The sequence below is a fragment of the Haemorhous mexicanus genome, chromosome 3 (assembly GCF_027477595.1).
Source record: "Haemorhous mexicanus isolate bHaeMex1 chromosome 3, bHaeMex1.pri, whole genome shotgun sequence".
Lineage (NCBI taxonomy): Eukaryota > Metazoa > Chordata > Aves > Passeriformes > Fringillidae > Haemorhous > Haemorhous mexicanus.
The window spans coordinates 75,427,083-75,449,710 of record NC_082343.1 but is presented as its reverse complement, the minus strand read 5'-3'; the positions used below and the strand labels follow the sequence as shown (position 1 = coordinate 75,449,710).

At 33.6% G+C, this 22,628-nt stretch overlaps 1 protein-coding gene across 1 annotated transcript in view; it reads left to right on the top strand.

The window, feature by feature from the left end:
* Positions 1-22,628, top strand: part of GRIK2 (glutamate ionotropic receptor kainate type subunit 2) — a 353,523-nt gene that overhangs the window by 129,189 nt on the left and 201,706 nt on the right. The window contains exons 4-6 of the mRNA XM_059842388.1: positions 4,771-4,952; positions 8,378-8,431; positions 11,377-11,550. Coding sequence (XP_059698371.1) covers positions 4,771-4,952; positions 8,378-8,431; positions 11,377-11,550 — 410 coding nt within the window. The remainder of the gene's footprint in view (positions 1-4,770; positions 4,953-8,377; positions 8,432-11,376; positions 11,551-22,628) is intronic.

Below are 22,628 nucleotides of genomic sequence, written 5' to 3'. Positions count from 1 at the left end.
GCCCCATACACAATGAGATTTTTCTGAGGCATAACCAAAATAACTGGGCAGGGGGCTGTCAGGGAAGGAGAAGAGTACAGAGAGGTGTGAGAAGAAACAACTTGCTAAAAATAGAAAGACTGCTTTCTGTTGATTCTGCAAAGCAGTATATTAGTTTTGAAATTTTTGACGTGGTTAAGATAAGGAGTAGCCTTTAAAAGAGCATTAGTGTTTTCTTACAGAAAAAGGTTGATGTGTTCAGCCTATTGCAAAGTGCATTTGCTTGCATTCTTCCTGTGCAGCACAAAGGCAGCATTAATGGAAATGATAAATAGTTTGATGAGCAGGCCAGGTGGCACAGCAATGGCCTGCAAGACTGCTGAGCTGGAGACAGGTTTTAAAACAAACTTGGGGTCCTTGCTTCCTGGACTGGTTGAAGTTGAACATGTCGAGGAGGTAATGTGATTGATCTCTTTGGAGGAAGATGCCAGCTGGAGAGCTCACAAACTGCGCCTTCAGGATTCTCCTTAACGATGAATTGATGGCAGCTTCTGAAAAGAGTTACTCACACCGCGCTCTTCCCAGCCATTCAGAGGTAGGGCTCTATCACAGTGGCTGCTAAAAGAAGGAATTGAGAGTTTGAAGGGACAGGAAAAAGGTGTCCTTGGTGAAAGAAAATGCAGGAAGTACATTCCCAAAATGCAGCTATTATTTCTATACTCTTGTAAAATAGATTTTTTTTTTAGGGGCTTATACACACAAATAGTTGTATTCTGTTTGCTTCGGGGTTTTTTATTTGTTTTTGTTTTGTTTTTCTTGTGGGTTTTTTGTTTCCTTGTTTGCTTTTTTGGGGGCTTTCTTTTGGTTTTTTTTCATTACATATGGATCTTGTAAATCCTAGTAAAATAAGAAGTCACCTTTTCATCTGAGGACTGCAATTCATATTATATTTTAAATCAATTATTTAAAAATTACTCTACACAAGCGTTCAATTAAAAATATTCAAGATCTCAAAATCATGGCGAAGAAAGGACTTGTTTTGTTTTTAGCCTCATAGTCCTTGTACTTCTTGAATTATCTTCATCCCTTCCTTGAAAGTTCTAATACCTCTTCTTCTGATTAACTACATAAGTGTCCTTTTGAAACTGTCCCTTACTGATTCAGAAACCTTTATTTCTCAGTACATGATAGCTTGTTACTTTTACCCTGCATAATCAGGTTTTTATGACATTTCCTCTGATGTCAGACAACAGCAATAAACTTTGGTATTATCAGTAGCTCAAGAATTTTAATCAATGTGTAAATATGTTTGTTTGACTTGAAAAGAACAATATGCACAAAGGATGGAAGAGTAGAAATTGAGTCTCACAGACAAACTGCACATAGTAGGAACAAGCAATCTTTGAGTCTTAGGAATCTCAATCATCCAGATGGAGAAAGTGAAAAAAATAGAAATTTTTCTGATTTCACCTGATGTATTCAGGCCTAAATGTTGAAGAGACTAAATAAGGTAGAGCTCATTTTTTGTTACTCCAAGGCATTAGTTTTACTGTAAAAAGCCTTTAAAATTTGATATCTGATAGCTGCAAAAAATTGAACTCCAAACAGTTTGTTACTATAAAGATGGGGGCACAGTTTATTTCTATACACATGTATTGCCTGGTTAGTCCTTAATTGTTTAATGTTCCTATCTCCTGGAACTTTTTTGGCCATTGCTACTACAGAAACTACTCCAGCAGAAGCCAGGGTGTTGGGGTGTTCAGGAGAAGAGAAAATCAGTGGCAGCCAGGAGTTGGGAAGCAGTCCATAGATGAACCCAAGGGCTGCAGTTTTCATGCAGGACCTTGTTCTTTTGGTTTATAGCTTTCCAGTGCTTAATTTTTAATTTGGTCACGAATAATGGCCCATGGTTCATTATTTAACCTAGAAAAGGTTCTGTTTGTGTATCGTGGTGTTTTTGTTTGTTTGTTTGCTTTTAGATAAATTATTCTGTTCTTCAGGAAATTATTTTGGTGGGTTTTACTTTTCGGTAAAACTAATTTATTCTTTGCACACTTTTAAAAACACAAATGCTTCATCCAAATGGTAGGTACAGTGTAAAAGGAAATGTTTAGCCTTTAATTGGTATTTAAAAGAGCCAGCTTTTGTAGTGTGATCCAGAACTGAAATCAGTTCACGCTGATCTCAGTTCCCACTAATGCCTGAATGGGGAAATCCTGCTTCTCAACATTTTACCAGGGAAATAAAATGTACCAGAGTAAGGTGTTCTTAGCACTGTCTGATTTTTTTTGTTCTATAAGGTGTTCCTCTGCAGCAAGGAGCTGTAGGGTAACTGTAGCAGTGGTACTTGCCACCTGAGACACACCTTCACAGCAGCGCCCCGCACCGTGCACTCTTCACAGAGTCACATGACGTCACTCCCTCGCAAGTGAGGGGGTTTGGTTTTCCAAAATCATCGTGTTGAGAGCCCAGCAAGCTGGAAGATGATGAGCATATGCCAGTAAAAAATTTATTCCTTATAGTGGGTGGCCAAGTGGACCACTGAAGTGAGTCATTTAGTAGAGTGGAACATGTTTTGTTCCCTGCCATAATCCATCTCAACTTTACAAATTTACTGGTGGCTGTAAACATGGTGAAATATATATGTTAAAATCTTAAAAATGGAAGTATGTACTCACCCTAACTGTTACTAAAAAAAAACATTCTGCTACATGTAGAAGCTATGAAAAATATTACACATTAAAAGTTTAAGTTTTCTTTTTATTTCACATTGATGAGGACAGGAGAAAAAACACAGCTTTGAAAACCCTGGAATTTGCTTGTGTCTTAGATTTAATCTATCTTAAAATATATTTTGAGAAATCTCACTGGTTATGAAAAATATTACACATTAAAAGTTTAAGTTTTCTTTTTATTTCACATTGATGAGGACAGGAGAAAAAACACAGCTTTGAAAACCCTGGAATTTGCTTGTGTCTTAGATTTAATCTATCTTAAAATATATTTTGAGAAATCTCACTGGTTACTATTTGTAATTGACAGTTATTGAAGGCATAAATACTTCTTCCTGTGCCTGCCTGCTCATCTGTACTGCCCCAGCACTGAGGTCCAGTCAGTGAATTGAAGAAATACACATTTGCAGGTTTTCTTTCCCACATTCTCACGCTCAGGTTTCTTTGGTGGCTTTCTACCTTTTGTACTGCCTTCCAATGTGGTGCTTTGTTTACTCCTCATCACTTCTCTATCAGATACATAGGTAACCCTATGTAGGGTTACCCTAGGCAGACGTTATCATAGCATTTTCCTTGTCAGCCTTTAATTATTCTAGTTCCTGCATCTGTAAATCTCCTATTTCAAATTTTGGTGTGATTTTTTCTTTCTCTGAAGTAGTCCCATAATGATAAGATTTATGAAGATTACAATTTTTTTTTTTTTTATTCTCGAACAGCCCAATTAGGACCTTTAAGGACTTATGTTCTTGAGTAATTCTCTGGAACAGAACAAAGCTTGGAAGTTTTGAAACCCTTGGGTTTCACCCACTGCCGTTTCCTGAGGTTACTGCGATTAGAGCATAGAGCGAATAACACCAAGGTTGTGGGTTCAGCTCCTGTGTGGGCCGTTCAGTTAAGAGCTGCACTTGATGGTCTTTGCAGGTTCCCTCCAACTCAGAATATTCTGTGGTTCTCAAACTAATAAAACTGTATGCTTAATTCATAAGGGTATTGGAAAATATTTACTTCAAAAACTCCTGTAGGCAGGAAAACACTTTTTGCCATTCTGTAACAAATCTTGGACCTACAGAAAAAGACCAAAACTGTACTGTATTAGTGCAACCAATGGGGATAGATCAAGGGACCTATCAATTTGTATTTTCTTACATTTGTTTCCCTAAATTTTGTAATCTAAACTTGCTGCAGAAAAAGCAACATCTCTTTTCCCTTTCTTTCATCCCATTTCAAAGTTTCTTGACAGTTTAACTGTCCATCCCATCTCCAAAGGTGTAACAAAGGTGATTGGTGTAACACCTGAACATATGCTTAAAACATGCATATTAGGGACTCTGCCCTTTTGAGTAAAGAATGCTTTGAAAGAGCAGTTTGCAGTCAAGAAAGAACTGTTAGTCTTCCCTTTAACATTTGATATATTAAAAATACTCACTACTTGTACAGAAAACTTGAACATCATGAATCACTATAATGTATCATACAATCAAATTAATTTCAAAGTCACTTCTAAAAACATAGTAAGTTTTGTTCTGGAGTGGTTTTAATTCCAAAACTGGCAGAGTAGTGTAAAGCTACTTCTGTTTCTTGCTGTTCTTGAAAAGTGATTCAGTACAGAAATAGGAGAACAGATTCATGTGAGAGTGTTCTACAGTGCTGAAATGATTCACAGCTTTGTATGTAAACGTGATTTATTATTTGGGAGACTGTCTAGTCTGATTAAAAACTATTAGTCTGGGATATGGCTTTAATTGAATTAGAGTAATATGTTCTTCAAAGAGGAATGTCACAGTTGCACGATAAGGCTAGAGGAAGATTTGTCTGTCTGAAGGTAATCCTAAATGAGGCTCCTTACTCTCCATTAATATTAAGGGAAAAGAGACTTGTACTAAAGTGTTGGGAGTACAGATCCTTTTAATATGTCTTTTAAATAGCATTTTTGTATATCAGTTCCAACCAAATGAGAAGGCAAAAATAACTGGGAAGCTTTGAATGCTTATAGTATGTTCTCCTGCTAGCAGTTCAGGTTCTTGTTTTGATAATTTTCCTGATTCCTGTTTTCTTTAAGGTCTCATTCGATTACAAGAGCTCATCAAGGCTCCATCACGATACAACCTAAGACTAAAAATCCGTCAGTTACCGGCTGACACAAAAGATGCAAAGCCATTGCTAAAGGAGATGAAAAGAGGCAAAGAATTCCATGTAATCTTTGACTGCAGCCATGAAATGGCAGCAGGCATCTTGAAACAGGTAATCCTCATTCTGCTTTAGATGTCTTAATCTTTTTCATCCCTAATAAATAAAAGTATTATCCAGACCTAATGGTATTTAACAAGCAGGGAAATTGTATGTCAGTTTTACTCAGGCCTTACTGAAAATCAACCAAGGATTTCAGAGGCAATTTTATTGGTGACACAAAAGGTAGGTGCTTTAATTATGCTTTTATAATGAAAGAGTTTAAATAATTTATGTTCACGAGGAACATGAAGACATATTAATCTTTCAGCTATGAAGAACTGGTACTTTGGAGAATTGATGCTTAAAGCATGGTTTTAAATGCTTGATTAATGGTATTTTATACATCAAAACTTTATATGTGCATGTATTTATTTATTTATTTATAGATTTGTTTTTATTTGAGGCCGCTGAGATATGTATTCCTAATCAGATAGTGATATCTGAACAGTATGTTACCAACAGACCACATTAATGTCTTCCATTGAGAGGACCCAATTGATATCTTAGAGCCATATTCTTTTGCACTAATAATGGAACTGCAAAACACCCAAGTACTTTTGGGTTGATGCATTGAAAATATTGTGTGCAGATGAAATGAGTGGGTGAGATACAGCAGAATTCCAAATATTTAACTGGCCCAGTGGCGATCTTCCCCATAGTTTTTTAATTAAGCTCTAACTTCCAATAACGAGGATAGGAGGAAGACCTAAAGCGAAACAGTATTCTGCACTTCTAATGCATAGCTTTTAGTGACTTTAATTCAAGTTTATATTATGTTTGCTAGAAAACTGTAGGGTCTAAATTGAAAACAAAATGTATTTAAGAGTTTGAAATATGTGTGTCATTAGAGATACTTACAGGTATTATTGCGGGTTTAATTAAAATTACTAGTAACCTGCATGTATAATATAATTTCTTTTCTTTATTGTTAATTGATTGAAAAACGTTTATTAGTTCCTAGTAATTTTAAACCTCCGCTAGTGGTTTTTTCTAAACATAAGCCAGCCTAGGTATTCTAGCTGTTGAGACTAAATAATTGAATGTACATTTAATTATTTTTAATATTTAAAATCTAAACAATGCAAATGGGAAATGTGTTGATGGCAATATTAAGCTGCCATACTAACAATAACTCCATTGAGATACATTAGTTATACAGTACCTAGAAATTTTTAGGTGAAAAAACCCTTTTATTTCACAGTATACAACATTGTGAAAAATGTATGAATTGAGGGAAATGGGGACAAAATTAAAAGCATTGTATCTTTAATCATGTCCCAGGACCCAAGAGTGAGCATTAAGCCTCTTTAAATCAAATAGTGAACTGCTTCATCAAAGCACACTGGTTATCCTAAAGATTACAGAGGGAAGATACAGAAAAAATTCTTTCATGAATGCTTAGATCTTTATAGAGATTCTGTAGATTTTTACTTTTCCATGCAGGTCCTATAGTACAGTGCTTTTAATATGCCCAAAATTTTTAGTTTTGAAGCTGAATGTGAGCACTTGCAGTTGAAATTGACACAAGGGGTGTGGAGAAAATATTTCTAATTTAATGTTAACATTCTAGCTATAGCACTTATAAGTGATTATTGAAAAAAAAACTTTAAATATCCATTTTTGAATAATTAACTGATCAGATGTTTTTTCCTGTTAATGGAGGGATGAATCTTGGGAGACATGACAAGAAGTTTCAGTTTGAGAGGATGATTGAAAAGATTAACATTGAAGCTGGTGGAAGACAACACAAGTTGAAAATAAAGAAAACAAAGCACCTTGAGAACCTAGTGAAACAGCAACTGCATTTTGCTGGCCAAAAATATGTAATGAAAAGTAAAAAAAAAATCCCATCAATCAGACAAACATACTTAAATTAAGGCCAATCTCATTGTTATCTACATCACCAGGCAACCAGGGAAACCATACATAATTTAAAAGGTTAGGGAAGCACTGTAATAATGAGAACAGAGAAATTGCAATGTTTGAAGAGGTAAAAGAAGGGAGATCTTTAGAGAAGGGAGAAGTTGAAAGCAAGAAGGCTTGGAAAAGAGACATCACTGCACAGCAAAATAAGGAACATGCATAGGATGTTGTGTAGGGATCCTTTGGAGTATGAAAGACTTGATTAGAAGCTGTTATGTTATAGGTGACTGCAAATGTGATACACATATAGAGAAAGACACTTTTGTTTTTTTTTTTAAATAGTTCTTATAAAAGCTAAGAATATTTGTAGTTGTAGAATTCCTAATGAAGTTGTAATATTTCTTATGGGAATGTTGTTTTCCTGTGTTTGAGAATTTAATTGCCACTGGAACACTATACTCTAGCTCCACTGTTGTGGAATTGTAAGTACACTAGTATAGGCATTCTTTGGAAAAGTGGTGTTTTTTTCAAAATATTGTTTAAAATACTCTAAAATCTGATTTAAAATTGATATTTGGATTAGTTTTAGATTTTTTTCTTTCAAAAAGATCATATAGACTATTAATTTCATCATTTTTGAACAATGTCACAAGAAAAAATGGCTCCCACAGCCTTCAGAATGCTGAAAATTCTTTTTAATACTAATTCTGGTATTGTCACTGTAGTATAGTTGTGGCCTTCAATGTATTTAAGGAGTCCATCTTGTAGCAACTTGGCAAAGAATTCTTTTGATGGTTCCTGGAAAGGAAGAAAATACTAAGAAAACCTCTGTGCAGAGCATGAAGATAAGTGCTTTTCTGGAGAAAATGCCCTTAATGAATAAACATGATGAAACATAGTTTTTTATCTACAAATATATTTTTTATGCCACTGAGAGGAAAGCATGAACACTTAAAATAGAAAGACTATCAAAAGCTACTTCATACTGCATGGATAACAAGAGCAATGAAGGTACTTGAGAGATACCTGAATTTAAAAATTATTCTCTGAATATTTGTTCATTTTTATTTAAGTAGTATCTCTCTTGCTGTTCAAAATTTGACTCAAGAGAATTTTCTTCCATGGTTGGAAAAAAGTGCACATGTATAATATAAGCTTGGGTCCTTCTTTTAAATGCATGGTATTGTTCATCAAAATAGAAAAAAAATCCTATTAGGTAATTCATTTTAAAGGAAGGGCTCAATAATGAATGAAAATATTGTCGACTCAAATTATGTGTTGTAACTTAATGTATCCATTAGTATGTAAAAATACAAGCCTCTTTCACATTTACTGCACTAAACAGTCTAATAATATTCTTTCTATCAGAAGATCTGGTTCATAAATTCCTTTAATAGTCAGTAATCTTCTCTAACTGCTAAGAAATGACTTGCTTGACCTAATTTTAGCATAATTCGAACCCCATAGTCTCATCTTAGTAGTGTTCTTTTGCAGTGTTTCATTTGCCATGTGAGTGTGATAAAAATGTATTATATGGCCTCAGAAACATTAATCTTTTGTTTATTTTTTTAAAGGCTTTAGCTATGGGGATGATGACAGAATACTATCACTATATCTTTACCACACTGGTAAGTGGCTCATGAAAACATAGTGATGACATCCAACAAAGACATTACTTTCCTAATTATATTACTTAACTAAGTGGATAAGGTCTCTCTGGAATTGGGTGTGAGTGAAAGATATTTTCTTTGCTGAGTTTTCTTACTTTCAGTGAAAACTCATCAGGATGGTTTAATTATTGTTCAACAGAGTGCCCTGAAAACTGACAGACCTGAAAAAAGCATCTGGCTGTAGCACTGCAGCTTTTAACTATCAAGGAGGGTTAAATGTATAATTCATAATTCATTGTTTATTTTGTGCATTTTGTCCTCTTTGTCTTTTAGCTGTTTGCATGTGAAGATTAAGACATTTTAAAATTTACCCATATATTCCATATTTTTAATTCAACATTTTACAAGATAGTTCTTCTCTGTCATATGATTCATGAATAATTTGGTGTGAATCTGAGCAGCATTTTATTTAACAATTCATATGAGCTTTTTAGGAACATGAATTATGCAATATTCTTTGGTGTCCACTGTAAATGTAACTTAGAAGGAATTTGATCATTCTTGGATCTATCATTTGAAATAAATGAACATTTAAAATGTCAATGCTCTTAGAAAACAAACGTGCATGTTTCTTAGTTAAGCTGTGATGAGCAGGACCTTTTTCCTGCTCATCACAGCCTAACTAAGAAACAGTTTAAAAGTTGGTAAAGTATTATTCTAGAGACTGCAGTCTCCAGAGTTGCGCACATTTGTCTGTCTTGAATTTGTGTTCAATTTTGTCTAATTAGATTGCAGTTCGTGATGTTTTTTAAAAGAAAAGCATGACACAAACGTGAGACAAACACGTGGCAAAACCATGCTTGAACTGACCCATGTTTGTAGTCACATACATGTTTAGGGCCTTATGAAAATGACTCCTTTGTGGTAGGGTAGGAGTTCACCACAGAATCACAAAACAGAAGTTCATGTGAAATATTAACATGAAACGCCTACTTGGATAGAAAGCAAAATAACTTGTGCAGTTCAAAGGCACACCCCGAACAAATACCTTTCTTTGTTTAGAAGGGTGAATTGTTCTGTCACTTATAGATTTAGGATTTCATGTGATAGAATTTCCCTCGCTAAATAGATTTCCTGCCATAAAAGTGGATTATAGATGTTTTGAAAGTTTTTTCTTATTTTTAAATTTTTTGCCAGAGATGAAAATTGTTTCTTTGAGTACTATGCTGTCCTTTGGCATTGAATTTTCACTCTTAAAGCTCTGTTTAAAAATCAGAATTTTCTGTCATTCTTATTTATTTATTAAAACGTTATATTTTCTGTAGAGACAAGAGTATTACATTGATTTGGAATTATCAAGAGATAATTTACTGTGCACAAACATATCAGACATTTTGATTATGCAATGTAGCTCTGGAACCAGCATCAGAATTTAGTTGTTTTCATATATTAATTGCTGCTTACCTGACATGGTCAAAGTCCTGTCAAATAAATTTTCCAGTCAGTCACAGTGTTTACAAGTCTTCTGTGTAATCTCCTTTTGATTGATTCAGGATGTAATGCACTGGCTCGTTAATACACTGACCTGTGTGCATTTGTAATAAATGCATAATAATATTGTGTATATTTATTACATTCCAGTCTTAACATGAATGTGTTTGGATTAAAAAATTGCATTCAAGGTTCTGACTTCTTGCACAGTAAAAACTGAGAGAATTTTTTAAAGAGAAAGATGTAATGTAGTTCTAGTTATTTCCAACATTTCCTTTGCGATAAAATGTTTTATTTCTTTGCAAAGAGGATGTGAAGTCATTTGAAATGAATTTTGAAACGTGCATATCTTAAATATTGTGAATGGGAAAGTAAATCATAATACTAGCTATAGATTTAAAAATGGGTAGTGATTGATAACTGGTTAATATTTTTATGGGCTTTTTAATGTTAGCAGTGGGTTTTCTGCAGCACAATATTTAATCTTCTTCAGCTCTAGCCAGTAAACAAAATGGATTCAAGCAAGTGTTACACCTAAAGCTAACTGACAACAAAAACTAAATTAAAAATGAGGTGAATGAATACCTGTGAATTATGGGGAAAATTTCTATGTTCAATAAATCAAAATTATGTTATAGGGAAAGAATAGATTATGTATAACCTTGATTTCATCTTTTTTTCCCCTGGTCAAAATTTGATCTTAGACCTGAGTTTCCTGAAGTCCAGCACTGTTTCTACATCACTTCTTAGGATTTGATCAAAACACTAGGATAACCTTGAATTTACTTTCTTGACCTAAAATTTGAATTATTTTATTTTTATTAATTATATTTCCCCCTGTGTATATTTGAGGGCTAACTGTGCATGCACACATACAGATATACTGAAAACCTACACACTTGCAAAGATAAATTCCTAATCAAAGAAATGCCCATATTTGGAAGTATGTTGACGACAGTAAAGAAATACTTTTGATTAAATAAAAAACCATTTCTCTTTGTCCCTGTTCACCACCACCACAACTCCCTGCCTACTCTTCTCCACCAATTTATCCTCCTAAGATCAACATGTTTAAGTTTCACTGAGAGTGAAAGCTCAAGGAAACTCTTGTCCAGTTTATTTCATTATTTGTTTTTTGTTTAATATCTGGTAAGTTCAAAAGCTAGAATTTAATATTAATATCTAGAAATTCAAAATTTCTAGATATTAATTACTGTAGTATTTTAGCCTACCTAGTAGTAGATACAGTTCTGTAATTGGGCTAACATTTCCTGAAAATCTGGTCTTCCTCTGAGAATCAGATTGCTCCCACAATTGCTTGCCCACAGACACAGGCCCCCAGACAAGCAGAAGACATTTCCTGGCATAAATAGCACTGAAAAATTACTGTGCTCTCATCTGGGGAGATGGTCTGACAATCAAAATAACAAGTGCGGGGTATTACAGAATTTATACAATGGTGACTTTTTCAGGACCTGTTTGCCTTGGATGTGGAACCCTATCGGTACAGTGGTGTTAACATGACTGGATTCAGAATTCTAAACACAGAAAACACCCAGGTGTCATCTATCATCGAGAAGTGGTCTATGGAGCGCCTCCAAGCACCACCAAAGCCTGATTCAGGTTTGCTGGATGGATTTATGACGGTATGAATACCAGTATTTGGTTCCTTTTTTCATATGTTTGTGAAGCTAAAAAGCAAAATATAACTTTTTTGTTATTAAAAGTGTTTAGAGGTGTGTAACTAAATATTATTGTAAACATGAGTCAGGGAGTAACTGTGATGTTTCTGTTAATATTTGCCAGATTGAATATATGATTATATTAACTTTTTTTTCAAAATTACATGGACTGTATTTTTTTCAAATTACAGTGCCATATTCTAAATATCAGATTCACCTGATTTCCCTGATTTGCTGGTGAAAGTTTTTTATGGGAAAAAAAATCAAGCTAATGAAAATTGTCTCTTTCTCTACATTTTGTATCTTATTCATTTAAGATTAATTCATTAATAATGTGTATTTCCTAATATACACATAAATCTGTTTTAAAAGATTTTATTAATATTATGAACAGGACCTCATTACTCTCTTGTATACTTTCTGTTGTTTCAGATTCATCTGATTAATTAATCTGGTTGTTTATTTTCATTTTTTTCCTTCATTTTGCCACTAGTCTTTGGCCTCACAACAGTTCATAAAAATCTCAACTATATTCCTGTAAACAAACTTTCATTGCTAGGTTTTGGTAAGTTTCTACTCATTAGTTGGAATTCAGTCTGGAATTATAAGGTCAGGAAGGAAATTATTTTAAAAGATATCCTACATTAGGTCTGCTTTAGTCTTCAAATCTTTCAAAAGATTTTCCACTTTGGCCCTTGAACAATTTAGGTTGTCATGTTTTGTTTGGCTTTGTTTTTTATATTTTGGGAATCTTTTTTTGTGGTTGTTGTTATGTGTTTTTTTGATTGGTTTTTTTTTTAGGCTTTTCATTTTCAATTTCAAAAATAGAAAATTCTATTTCCCTAAGACAGGTATCTTAGCAATATATCATATACCTAGATTGTGTTAATTGTTCCACATAACACTTCTAATCAACATTTTTTTTTCTACTGATAAGATTTGATGATCTTATAGATATTAGGTAGTAAATTGTAATCAATATTTTAATAAGTTTTTTTTTAAGAAAATCACCCTTTTTAGGGAAAAATGCTTTTGTAATGTACTTACTGTATATAGTGTTTTGAACATGATAATTTAAAACATTTGAAATTTAATTTGTTCACTAATTTCCTTGCACTGCGCTTTACAGATTGCATCACACAGTAGTTTAAAAGTTATATTGTTCATTTCTCTAAATAATTTCAAAATAAACAAGTGAACCCACAAAAGAGAAAAGTTGTGTGAAGCCTGCATTGGGTTTAGATATAGCTGCTACCTATTACTGTAAGTCATTGCTTTGTGCTTCCTTGTTTGCATTAATACTTTCAATTCTTTTTTTTTTTTTACTTTTTTGAATTTAAAATTTGCATCACTTCTCATTCATTGTAGTTGTTTATTTAACGTACTGATCAAAGATGTAACTGATCTCAGACCTTTGGAAAGTTACCAAGATCAGCAGTAATAGTTATTTTGTAAGAACACAGGGCCATGGTTAAAAATAATTGAATAATAAATATTGGAATAGAGTTCTGTGGGCCAGTTGCATGTTTTTAATCTCCTACGCTGCTTTTCTCAGAAAACCTTCAGATGTGCAGCAGAATCCTATAATTGCTATTATAGGACTCTGTAAGAATAATACTTTACATCATTTCTTTGCCTCAGGATAGAAAAGTATTAAAAAGTGCATGAAAAACATAGTGGCTTCTCTTCTGGACCCGTAAAAGCCCTCTATGATACAAGTTTTGATACAGACTGTGGTGAATATTTTATGGTCATTATTTTTGTTGATTAAGCATCAAAATGTGCTTTGATTACCTGGGTTTTTAATACCTGAGAGATGCAGATAGTATTTAAATTATATTTAAAGGGCTAATAATCTTGGCAAGCATTATGATTTTACTGAGTTTTTTTGATCTGGTCCTTAGATATAAGAAATCAACCTGAGCATGTCCATTTGGACGGTGTGAAGGAAAGTCAAATCATGATGTCATTGCACAATATTCTTTTTGTGTTGCCAGAATAAAAGAAGCCATTTTACTGACTTATTATCAGGGAAGCTGTAAAATAATTTAAGTGTGTAAAATTTGACTTTCGTGCCACCATTCATGTATATTTAAAGTCAAAAATGGACTTGGAAATCAAAGACTCTTCCCAGATATTGGTGCCATAGAGTGCTCTAACTGATCTGGGCTGGAAATGTGTTTTATTTTCACTGGTTGATAATGACTACAGCTTGACCAGAAAATATTAGCAAGAAGACTGCTTAGTGGGAACGCATTCAGCTGGAACCACACAGCTAAATGCTATTTAATCAGGTTTAAAACACCTAAAACTTGTTCCAAGTGAAAATTTGAAGTTTGTATAAAACATTTAGAGACCTCAGTGAAGACTAACTCTTTTCTGGTGGTGTAAAAGCAGGCAGTTATGAACTGCAAAGTTTTTAAGCTCCAGTGGTGTTTGTGTAAAGTACTTCTACCCCAGGTTTTTTCACCATGTTGCCTTTGCCCTTATGACAGTTAGAACTATCAATGTAATTCTGACATTGCTTTTCCTTATTTATGATTCATAGAATTCCCAGTATTAATTGTTGTTTCAAGGTCTTTTCTTTAGGCTTGTTTAATTGTCTAACTAGTATATCATTCTTCTCCTAATTATTTTACCTTTTAGCATCTTAATGGAATAAAAAGCTGGTATAAAATTTCCTGAATCCTATTGAGTTCAATTATGATAGTTTTTCCTTTGTTTCTAAGCTGTTCCTCAGCACAGCTCTGAAAAAAGGGATGGTTTAGCACACCTGAGGGGAAAAGTGATCAAAATCAAATTTTCAATTGCATTTCACTCTCAGGATTTCTTAAGGATTTCTTTGTACAGACTTTGGAATAAAAAATTAAACTATTCAATCAATGCTACCATATTGAACAATTCTAATAAAAAATGTTTACTTATTGGTACAGCAAAGAAAAAAAATGCATTCTATGATTTAGGAGAGTAACTACAGTACATTTGGCTGTGTTTTTTCCATGGCTCCAGAAAATCTGTAGAAATGTTGAAAATTGCTCGCCATATTGTTTCAGACTATTCACACTTTGCAGAGTCTTCTTGAGATAAAAGTGATTGTGTAAATGTTTATAAAAATTATTTCTTTTAAGGGCTAAACTAATTTATATTAAAAAAAAATGTGGATGTGCTTTTAATATGATACACAGAAGTCCTGTAGGAGACTCACTGGTCTACTCTGATTGAATACACTTTTCTATCATCATTCACATACTTATAGACCTAATTTGTGCATTTGATAATTCTTTCATATTTCTTAATATCTGAGAACAATCAAAATGGTACTTGTCCTCATAATGTAGAAATAATAATCAAAATGTGTTGCTATTCAAGTGCATTTGTAACCTTATAATCAAAATGTGTTGCTATTCAAGTGCATTTGTATCCTTTTATCTGTCCCACACTTGTGCAGTTGTGCATGTGCACATGTGATATAGCTCACTATGCTACCTAAATAGTTGTATTTATTTCTTAAATTTGTAATCTCCTTTTTATTTTAAGTTTTCTCAGCAGTCTTGTATTTACTTTGACCATTTTTTTTTTGTATTACCATACTCTTACCAACCAGGAATAAAGAAAATATAGTGCCTATAAAAGTAAACATCAAATGAAACTGGGACACACCTTGGCTGTTATTTCTTATAATAAAATTACAGGAATTTTTACTGTAACAGTTTTGCCAGAGGTAATAAGCCATAACTTTAGAAAGTGGCAGAAGAAATGAAGAGTCAAAAACCAAACTGCAATACCTTATCTCTCTTGCTAGCGGAATTAACTGTATCTAACATTTCAGTATCTATTTATCGTTGTCTTCTTGTTTCTTCTTGTTACTTGAGTGGAAAAAGCCAAAGGAATCAAAAAATGCTTTTTTGTCCATTTTAAATCCAAATCTGGGGTTTTTTTCAGACTAGGAAAACTTCTAAATTAATTCTCACTTGATCCTGCACTTTCTGACTTGATTCAGCAATGCATGTAAGCGAGTTATTTTAAAATTTGACTTGTTACGTATTTCCAAGTAAAACCCAGAATGGCTAATCTGCCAAAATGAAATGGGCAAACATTGTTTCATTCACGCATTTCCCTGTTTCTCACCACCTGTTCTTACTTGTTAGCAGTCCAAAAAGCATTTTTAGAAAGTTAGACTCTGGACAGGGTGGGTTGTTAGCATTTGAACCTTCTGTTATCCTGGCATTAAACAACTTCTAACTAGATTGAAGCTCTTAAAACAATTTTCTGATATATGATATACTCAATACTGATATTTTCCACCAACTTTATACTGAATTCTGAAATTTGAAAGTGATTGGTACTCAGCAACCATTTGAACAGAATGACTTGGCATTAATGAAACCACATTATTTTTCAACCAGATTATGATTTCTTCTGGAAAAAATAACTTATGAGTTAATAAAACCCCCAAACATACCATAATGAAATAAAAAAAAACTAATTAGTGTAACATCAGCTGGTTTTTTTCCTTAAAAAGTTTAGCTTTGTAGGGGTTCATCCTTATTTTAGCCTGGAGTAAAAAATCTATTGAACTTTCCGGTAAAATGGAAAAATGATAATTATTATGACAATATTTTTATTAAGTTCTAACAACATTGGCATCTGTACCGTATAAGTAGAAAAATATTCTGGAAAACAGAGGGGCAACATAGTATTTTAAAGAAACTTTAGTGTACTTCACTTACTGAGTCTGTACAAGTATTACACAGAAAGAAGAAAAAGCCCACAAAACCCTGAGCATAAATACACTTCCACATTTATGTATGACAACCATGATTCACGCCAAGCAAAATAGAGCATAAATAAAGTGTTATGAGTTCAGAATTCTTTTACTCTTCAACTATTAATCTTCACAGTTTTCTGTGCCTCCAGTCAGAATTTAGCATGCATAATTAAGATGACCTAACAAGCCCTGCTGCTTAATTAACATAAAGTTTTTCTTACTAATTGCTTTTGCCTATCATCCAATTCAGCTCTCTGCTTTCTTCCTAGATAGAAAAGTGTTTTTTTTTTTTTTTTCCTATTCTGACTATTAATTCTATTCTTTAATTCCCACTTTAGTAGCTATATATGGGAGGAGCAGAGAAGCACTGTGGTACTTCTTGAATGCAAGAGCCAAGGTTTACCCCAGAAAAATCACAGTTTGCAGCTGATGCATTTTGTGTACTGCTTGGTGGAATGGAGCATTCATTAGTTGAGAATTTTCTCTTTTCACTCCTAATTATTTTTCCTTTTATTTTTTTTTTTTTGCTAGCTTCTCAGTAAATGAAAATGATTGTTGAAAAAAACCCCTGAAATTTAGAATATTAAATACTGTTGGTAAAATGTTAGAGCTTTTTGTATATGCAGAATGGATTTATGATTCATTTCTGTGCACAGGATTTTCATTTTCTTCAAAAAACAGGAGATGAAATTTTATTAATTAAGTTTTGAATTTTTTAAAGCTGGTGTATAGACTTCCTCAGATAAGGAAAATAGATTCAATGGTGGTTTTTTTAAGTGTGTAACTGCAAAGAAGATGCAAAGATCATGAGGAGAGATTCTAAAACTTCCATAAATTGTCCTTAATTGAAAGAATGTACAAATGTATTTACTCACAGAGTTGTCTAGGAAATTCATTTCGAAACTAGCCATTTTAAGGGATACAGTAAAAATCCTGAAGTTACAATTCCTTTGGTATTTGAGAATGGAAATGAAAGAGAGAATTATGTTGGATTTGTCAATGTGTAGATATTTTTCCCTAATTATCTCTCCACATTTGCACACCTAAAGACTTGGGAGACGCATTTATATTATATATTCTTTTTTTGTTCTTTTTTTCCCCTGATTATAAGAAAGCTTCCAGTAAGCAACCTCTCTATGTCTAAACCTTTTGTAAAACTGTTTTTTTACAAAACTGACTGTTTTGTAAAATCTAATTTATCAGAATGTTCTCTTTCTTTGCTTTGTGGGTATGTTAGTTTAATATTCTCAGAAATTTTGTTGAATTCAAGGTCAAGCCAAAGAATTGCTAAAAAGATGATAAAACAGTGAGTATAGGTGGAAAATAATGATATATTTTCAGTTGCAATAAATCAAAGTGTTCAAAAACCCTAAAACCTTGTGAGGAATTGGACAAATGCACAAAGACCAAGTTAAATGGCCATCTGTAATCAGGTGAAAGAGCACATTAATCAACAGATTTCTCTGGCTTATTTTTGGTTAAACTACTAATGTTGGAAGGGATACTTTTTCCGCATTATAAAGTTTGGAAGGATTAGGAGAGTAATGGCACTGAAACCAGGACACCTGAAGTTGATAGAATTGTCTGTAACATAAACGTCCAAAATTTACAAGAAGGGATTCAGTTTTCTACCATGATAAAACCTAGGTTTAATGATTTTTTTCATGAAAGAAATAAATAACTCCTATGTCAGATAATTGGACTTAAATAATACTGAGGGCACTGTAATACTGCACTGAAAGCTAAGTGTAAATTTCCCAGATTCTTTGCTCTACTTAAAAACAAGCGAGCAACAACAAAAAACCCCAAGCAAAAACCCAATCCAACCATCCAAAGAAAAATTAATCCCACCCCCTCACATGACAGTAATTTTAATCTAGCTGTTGCTAATCCATTTTAATCAAAATTTGGGGAAACAGCATGAGCCAAGGAAAAGCATGAATTTAAAAAAAGTGAAGTTGTGATAAGTGTAGGTATTAGAACTTAACCAAAATCGAGTTACAATGATGCTCTTAATTACTGACTCAAGAAATCAGGGAGACACAAAACTGGAAATATACTCTGTTAGCATAATTATTATTTTTTTATTTAGTTCAATATATTTTTAACCTAATATTTTTCTACATTAATTTCATAGTTTATGATCTATGGTCTCCAAAATCCATTTTTTTTGCATGCATCATAAAGGAAGAAAAAAAATTATGGTGTAGTTCAGGGTTTTCTCTCTGGAGCTTGTCTGACTTCATTTATCCTTGATGTCAGTACTTTCAGTGACAGTACAAATTGTCAAATAGCTTGATAAAAATTAGTAATTTAGTTTTCCTAATGGTAAAAGGATATTTGTGAAACTTCAATCTCTTATCTGCACATGACAATATAGAAATAACAGTTGTATTTGGAATAGCTGCTTAAATAATAATTTAATAACTGCTATCAGGTGCTGTGACTGGACAGGAGAAGTTGATGAGAAGAAGATGCTGTTAAGGCTCCTGAGGGTGAAAAGATGAATATAAATAAAAAGAAATACTTGTTACAGAAATACAGTCTTGGATTCTGATTTAGAGCTTCAAAGAGGATATCTTCTTATGTAGACAGCTTTATAATTATCCCTTTAGCTAAAAGAATTTTCTGGATTTGCTGATGAGATGTGTTTAGTAACAGTGTAGCAGCAAATGTGTACTTCAAAGGAAATACTAAACAATTACTCATTACTGCATTACAAGCTAAGTATCTCCCCTAGGCACAGTTAATTTTGTGAGTTTAAGGACTATGCAGGATTTCATGCTGTAAGATGTTTTAGAAGTGATTTGTCAGCTATTTTGGGAATTAATTGCATTATTAAATATTTGAGTACTGTATACAGTAACTTTTAGAATTTTAATAGACAGGATAGATCAGAAACCTATCATCTTATCCCAAAGGAAAACTATGTACAAGTGCTGTATAACATTTAGCAGAAATTGCAGTTTCTCTTCCATGGAAGATTTCATTGAATCTTTCTAGATGTGGCTTGAGGATGTATGTATATATTTATAAATATACTAAGATTACCATTGCTTTATATCATGCTTTCATGTTAGCAATCTGCATGCTGCTAAGTCTTTACGAAGCCATAGAGGGAACTCAGTGTAACAGCAAGTGGGGAAATGGTAGAGCTTGTGCAACCTGCAGGATGTCCTACTCAGTCCAGAAGAGTAGCTGAAGCATAGGTTGCTTATTGAGATAAGAACCTGAGTGCCTTTTCTCTGGAAATACGCAGGTGTCTGCACTGCATAAAATTTAGTCTAAAGACTGCAATTAAGAAACCGTAATCTGTCAAAGACTGTGTTTCTAAAGAAGGGCAGTGAAGCTGGTGAAGGGTCTGGAGCAAAAGTTTTATAAGGAGTGTATGAGGGAGCCGGAGTTGTTTAGCCTGGAGGGAAAGAGGCTCAGGGGAGACCTTATTGCTCTCTACAACTGCCTGAAAGGAGGTTGTAGACAGGGGGGTGTTGGTCTCTTCTGCCAAGCAACAGAACAAGAGGAAATGGCTTCAAGTCATCCCAGGGGAGGTTTAGATTGCATATGAGGAAAAATTTTTTCCCAGAATGGGTGATCAAGCAATGGAACAACCTGCTTAGAGAAGTGGTGGAGACACCATCCTTGGAGGCATTTAAAAGTCTTGTAAATGTGGCACTTAGGGACATGGTTTAGTGGTGAAATTGGCTGTGCTGGATTAATGATTGGATGATATTAAAGGTCTTTTCCAACCTAAGCAATTCCATGATACTATGAAGACATTTTTCTTAGTATATGCATGCTGAAATTAATTTTAATAGTTTATGTATATACTATGTTTATTGTAAATTTTCAAGAAAAGTGATCCAAAAGAAAGATTTCTTTCATTCTCTTTCTTTGCTAATATTTTTAGAACTTGCCTTGAGGGGCAGCGTAACTAGAACTGATAATCAGTGAACTTATCTGCAGGAATTAATAACTCTATTATTAAGAATCATTATGGCAACCGTTGTAGGATGTGGAGCAGTGACAGTGTAGGCATGCTAGGTTAAGCAGCAATGTAAATAATATAATTTGTGGAGAAATGGGACCATCAATTTAGCCTTTATTGTGTGCTTATCAGCCTCACAATGGCACTGCCTATTAGGACTGACAATGTACTACCCTTAATAGTGACACTTAGAAGTGTGCTCTGGGTAAATCCTTGCCCTTTGGAAATCAGCCTATGGGTAATTTGGCTAACCCTTAGTTTACTACATGCATTCCAGGCTCAGGTAGGGTAAGCAGATGAAGAGCTACCACTTTTAAATTTTTCTTTAATTTTAAAGTGGAGTATTAAACACTACATACTGCAATGGAGCGGAAAAGAGTGAAAATCATATGTAAATATTTGCCTCTGAATATTCAGGTGGTTGTTTGGGATGTTGTTTGGTAGGCTGGAACAGTCTTTATTTATTATATGCTTCTGATAAATTAAAACCAAGAATATGCTCTTTCTGTCTGTTACCAATTAATATTTGTTAATTACTGGACTAGAGGACAGAGCTGGTAGAAATAAACAAGCCCTGGGAATACCACGTTCTCTGCTGAAGACCTGTAAGTGTATCTGCTTGAATTTTTGCCTTTTTCTTTTTTTTCCCAATTTCCAGATATTTATAGATTTATCTCTGATAAGAGATATTACTTCCCCTAATTTTTGCTTATCTCAAGTCACATCACACTTTCTGCTTTTAAGGGGGTTCATATAGTACATATTGACTTCATGAGGATTTTATATAAAGACCAGATATGCGGTTATTTCTTAAATTAATTTTCCTAAGGGATAATATTATTTCCTGTCCAGAACATCATGAGAACAGTATTTCCTGTCCAGAACATCATGAACACTATTTTAGAGCTTTAGTAAAATATCACAGGATATTTTGCTTGGCCTCCACCCTTCTGACCCTTCAGAAGATCAAAAGTCTTCTAAAAGTCCAAATTCATGTCTGCCCACTTTTAGTGAATGTTTTGTTTTTTCATATTTAAAATTATGCTATATGCTTGACATAATCAAGCCTTAAGTAGGATTGTAGCAGTAAATGTACTTTCCTCGTAAGGAGTCCAGAGGGAATACAAGTGCCACAAGCACACATACAGAGCTGTTAAACAGTGCCTAGGAAAATTCAAGCATCCACCCAAATCACCATGAGAATACCTTTATGTCAGGCTGGAAACAAAATTAACATGCTCTCATTTATATATTTTCTCTGTGAACATGAGACCTCTACTCTCTCAAGACACATTGAGCTTAGGGGATAGCTGAGAAACCTATACTGGGTGCACTAAAGAGAATTGTCATGATGTTGTGAAACAGAGATTTCAGATTTAATACCCCCACTTACTAAGGCCTGAGTATATGCATAGTATTTTAATACTAGTGATAATGCATTAACCTAATTCAGATGATGAGAATCTCTGCGATTTCCTGGAAATAAATACTAAAATTTCAGAATTTCCTTATTTTGATCCTGTAGGATAATTTGTTCAAGCCTTGTGGTGAAATGCTACTGGGAAAGCATTATTTTATAATGTATATTGTATGCATGATGTTTCTATATATATTGCTTATTAAAACAAAATCTCGTTTTATCTGTTTGGCATATGTAACTATAGATGTGTTAACCATTTTATCTGTTTATTGAGCTGTTGATTGAGGCCCCAATTCCACAAAATATTCACTGTGTTTTTTTTCTGAAAAAGAAGTGCAAAGCTTGCCAAGTAGTTCTGCTGAAGTCAAGTGGACTACTTTGACACTTAACGTGAAGTATACAATTTGTTTAAATGGGACTTCAAAGGTCACTCATAAAAAATGTTTTATGTAAGTTACTTTGTCACACCTCTTCACTTTTGTATTTTGAGGAAAGAATGAGAGAGAATTTCAAGGTATTTCTGATGACAAGGAACAATTTTTTTCAGTGTTTTCATAGCAGACATAGTTCAGATAACACCATTTTTCAAATTATGGATGCCTGATGACATGATTGTTCTCAGTGTTGTCTGCATAAAAGAAACAGCATGAGACTTTAAATAGCTTTAGACTATTTTGGATTTCTTCACCTTCTGTTTGCCTAAAATTTCGGATGGTTATTCTGATGCAATTTCAAAGCTGGAGTAAGATTGTGAGTAGAATCCAAATAAAAATATCTCTGTATTTAAAAGAATAATCTTCTCTTCAAGATTACTGAAAATAAGCATTGTTTTTGCTTGTTAATCTTCAAATGATAACTTAAAAATCCCA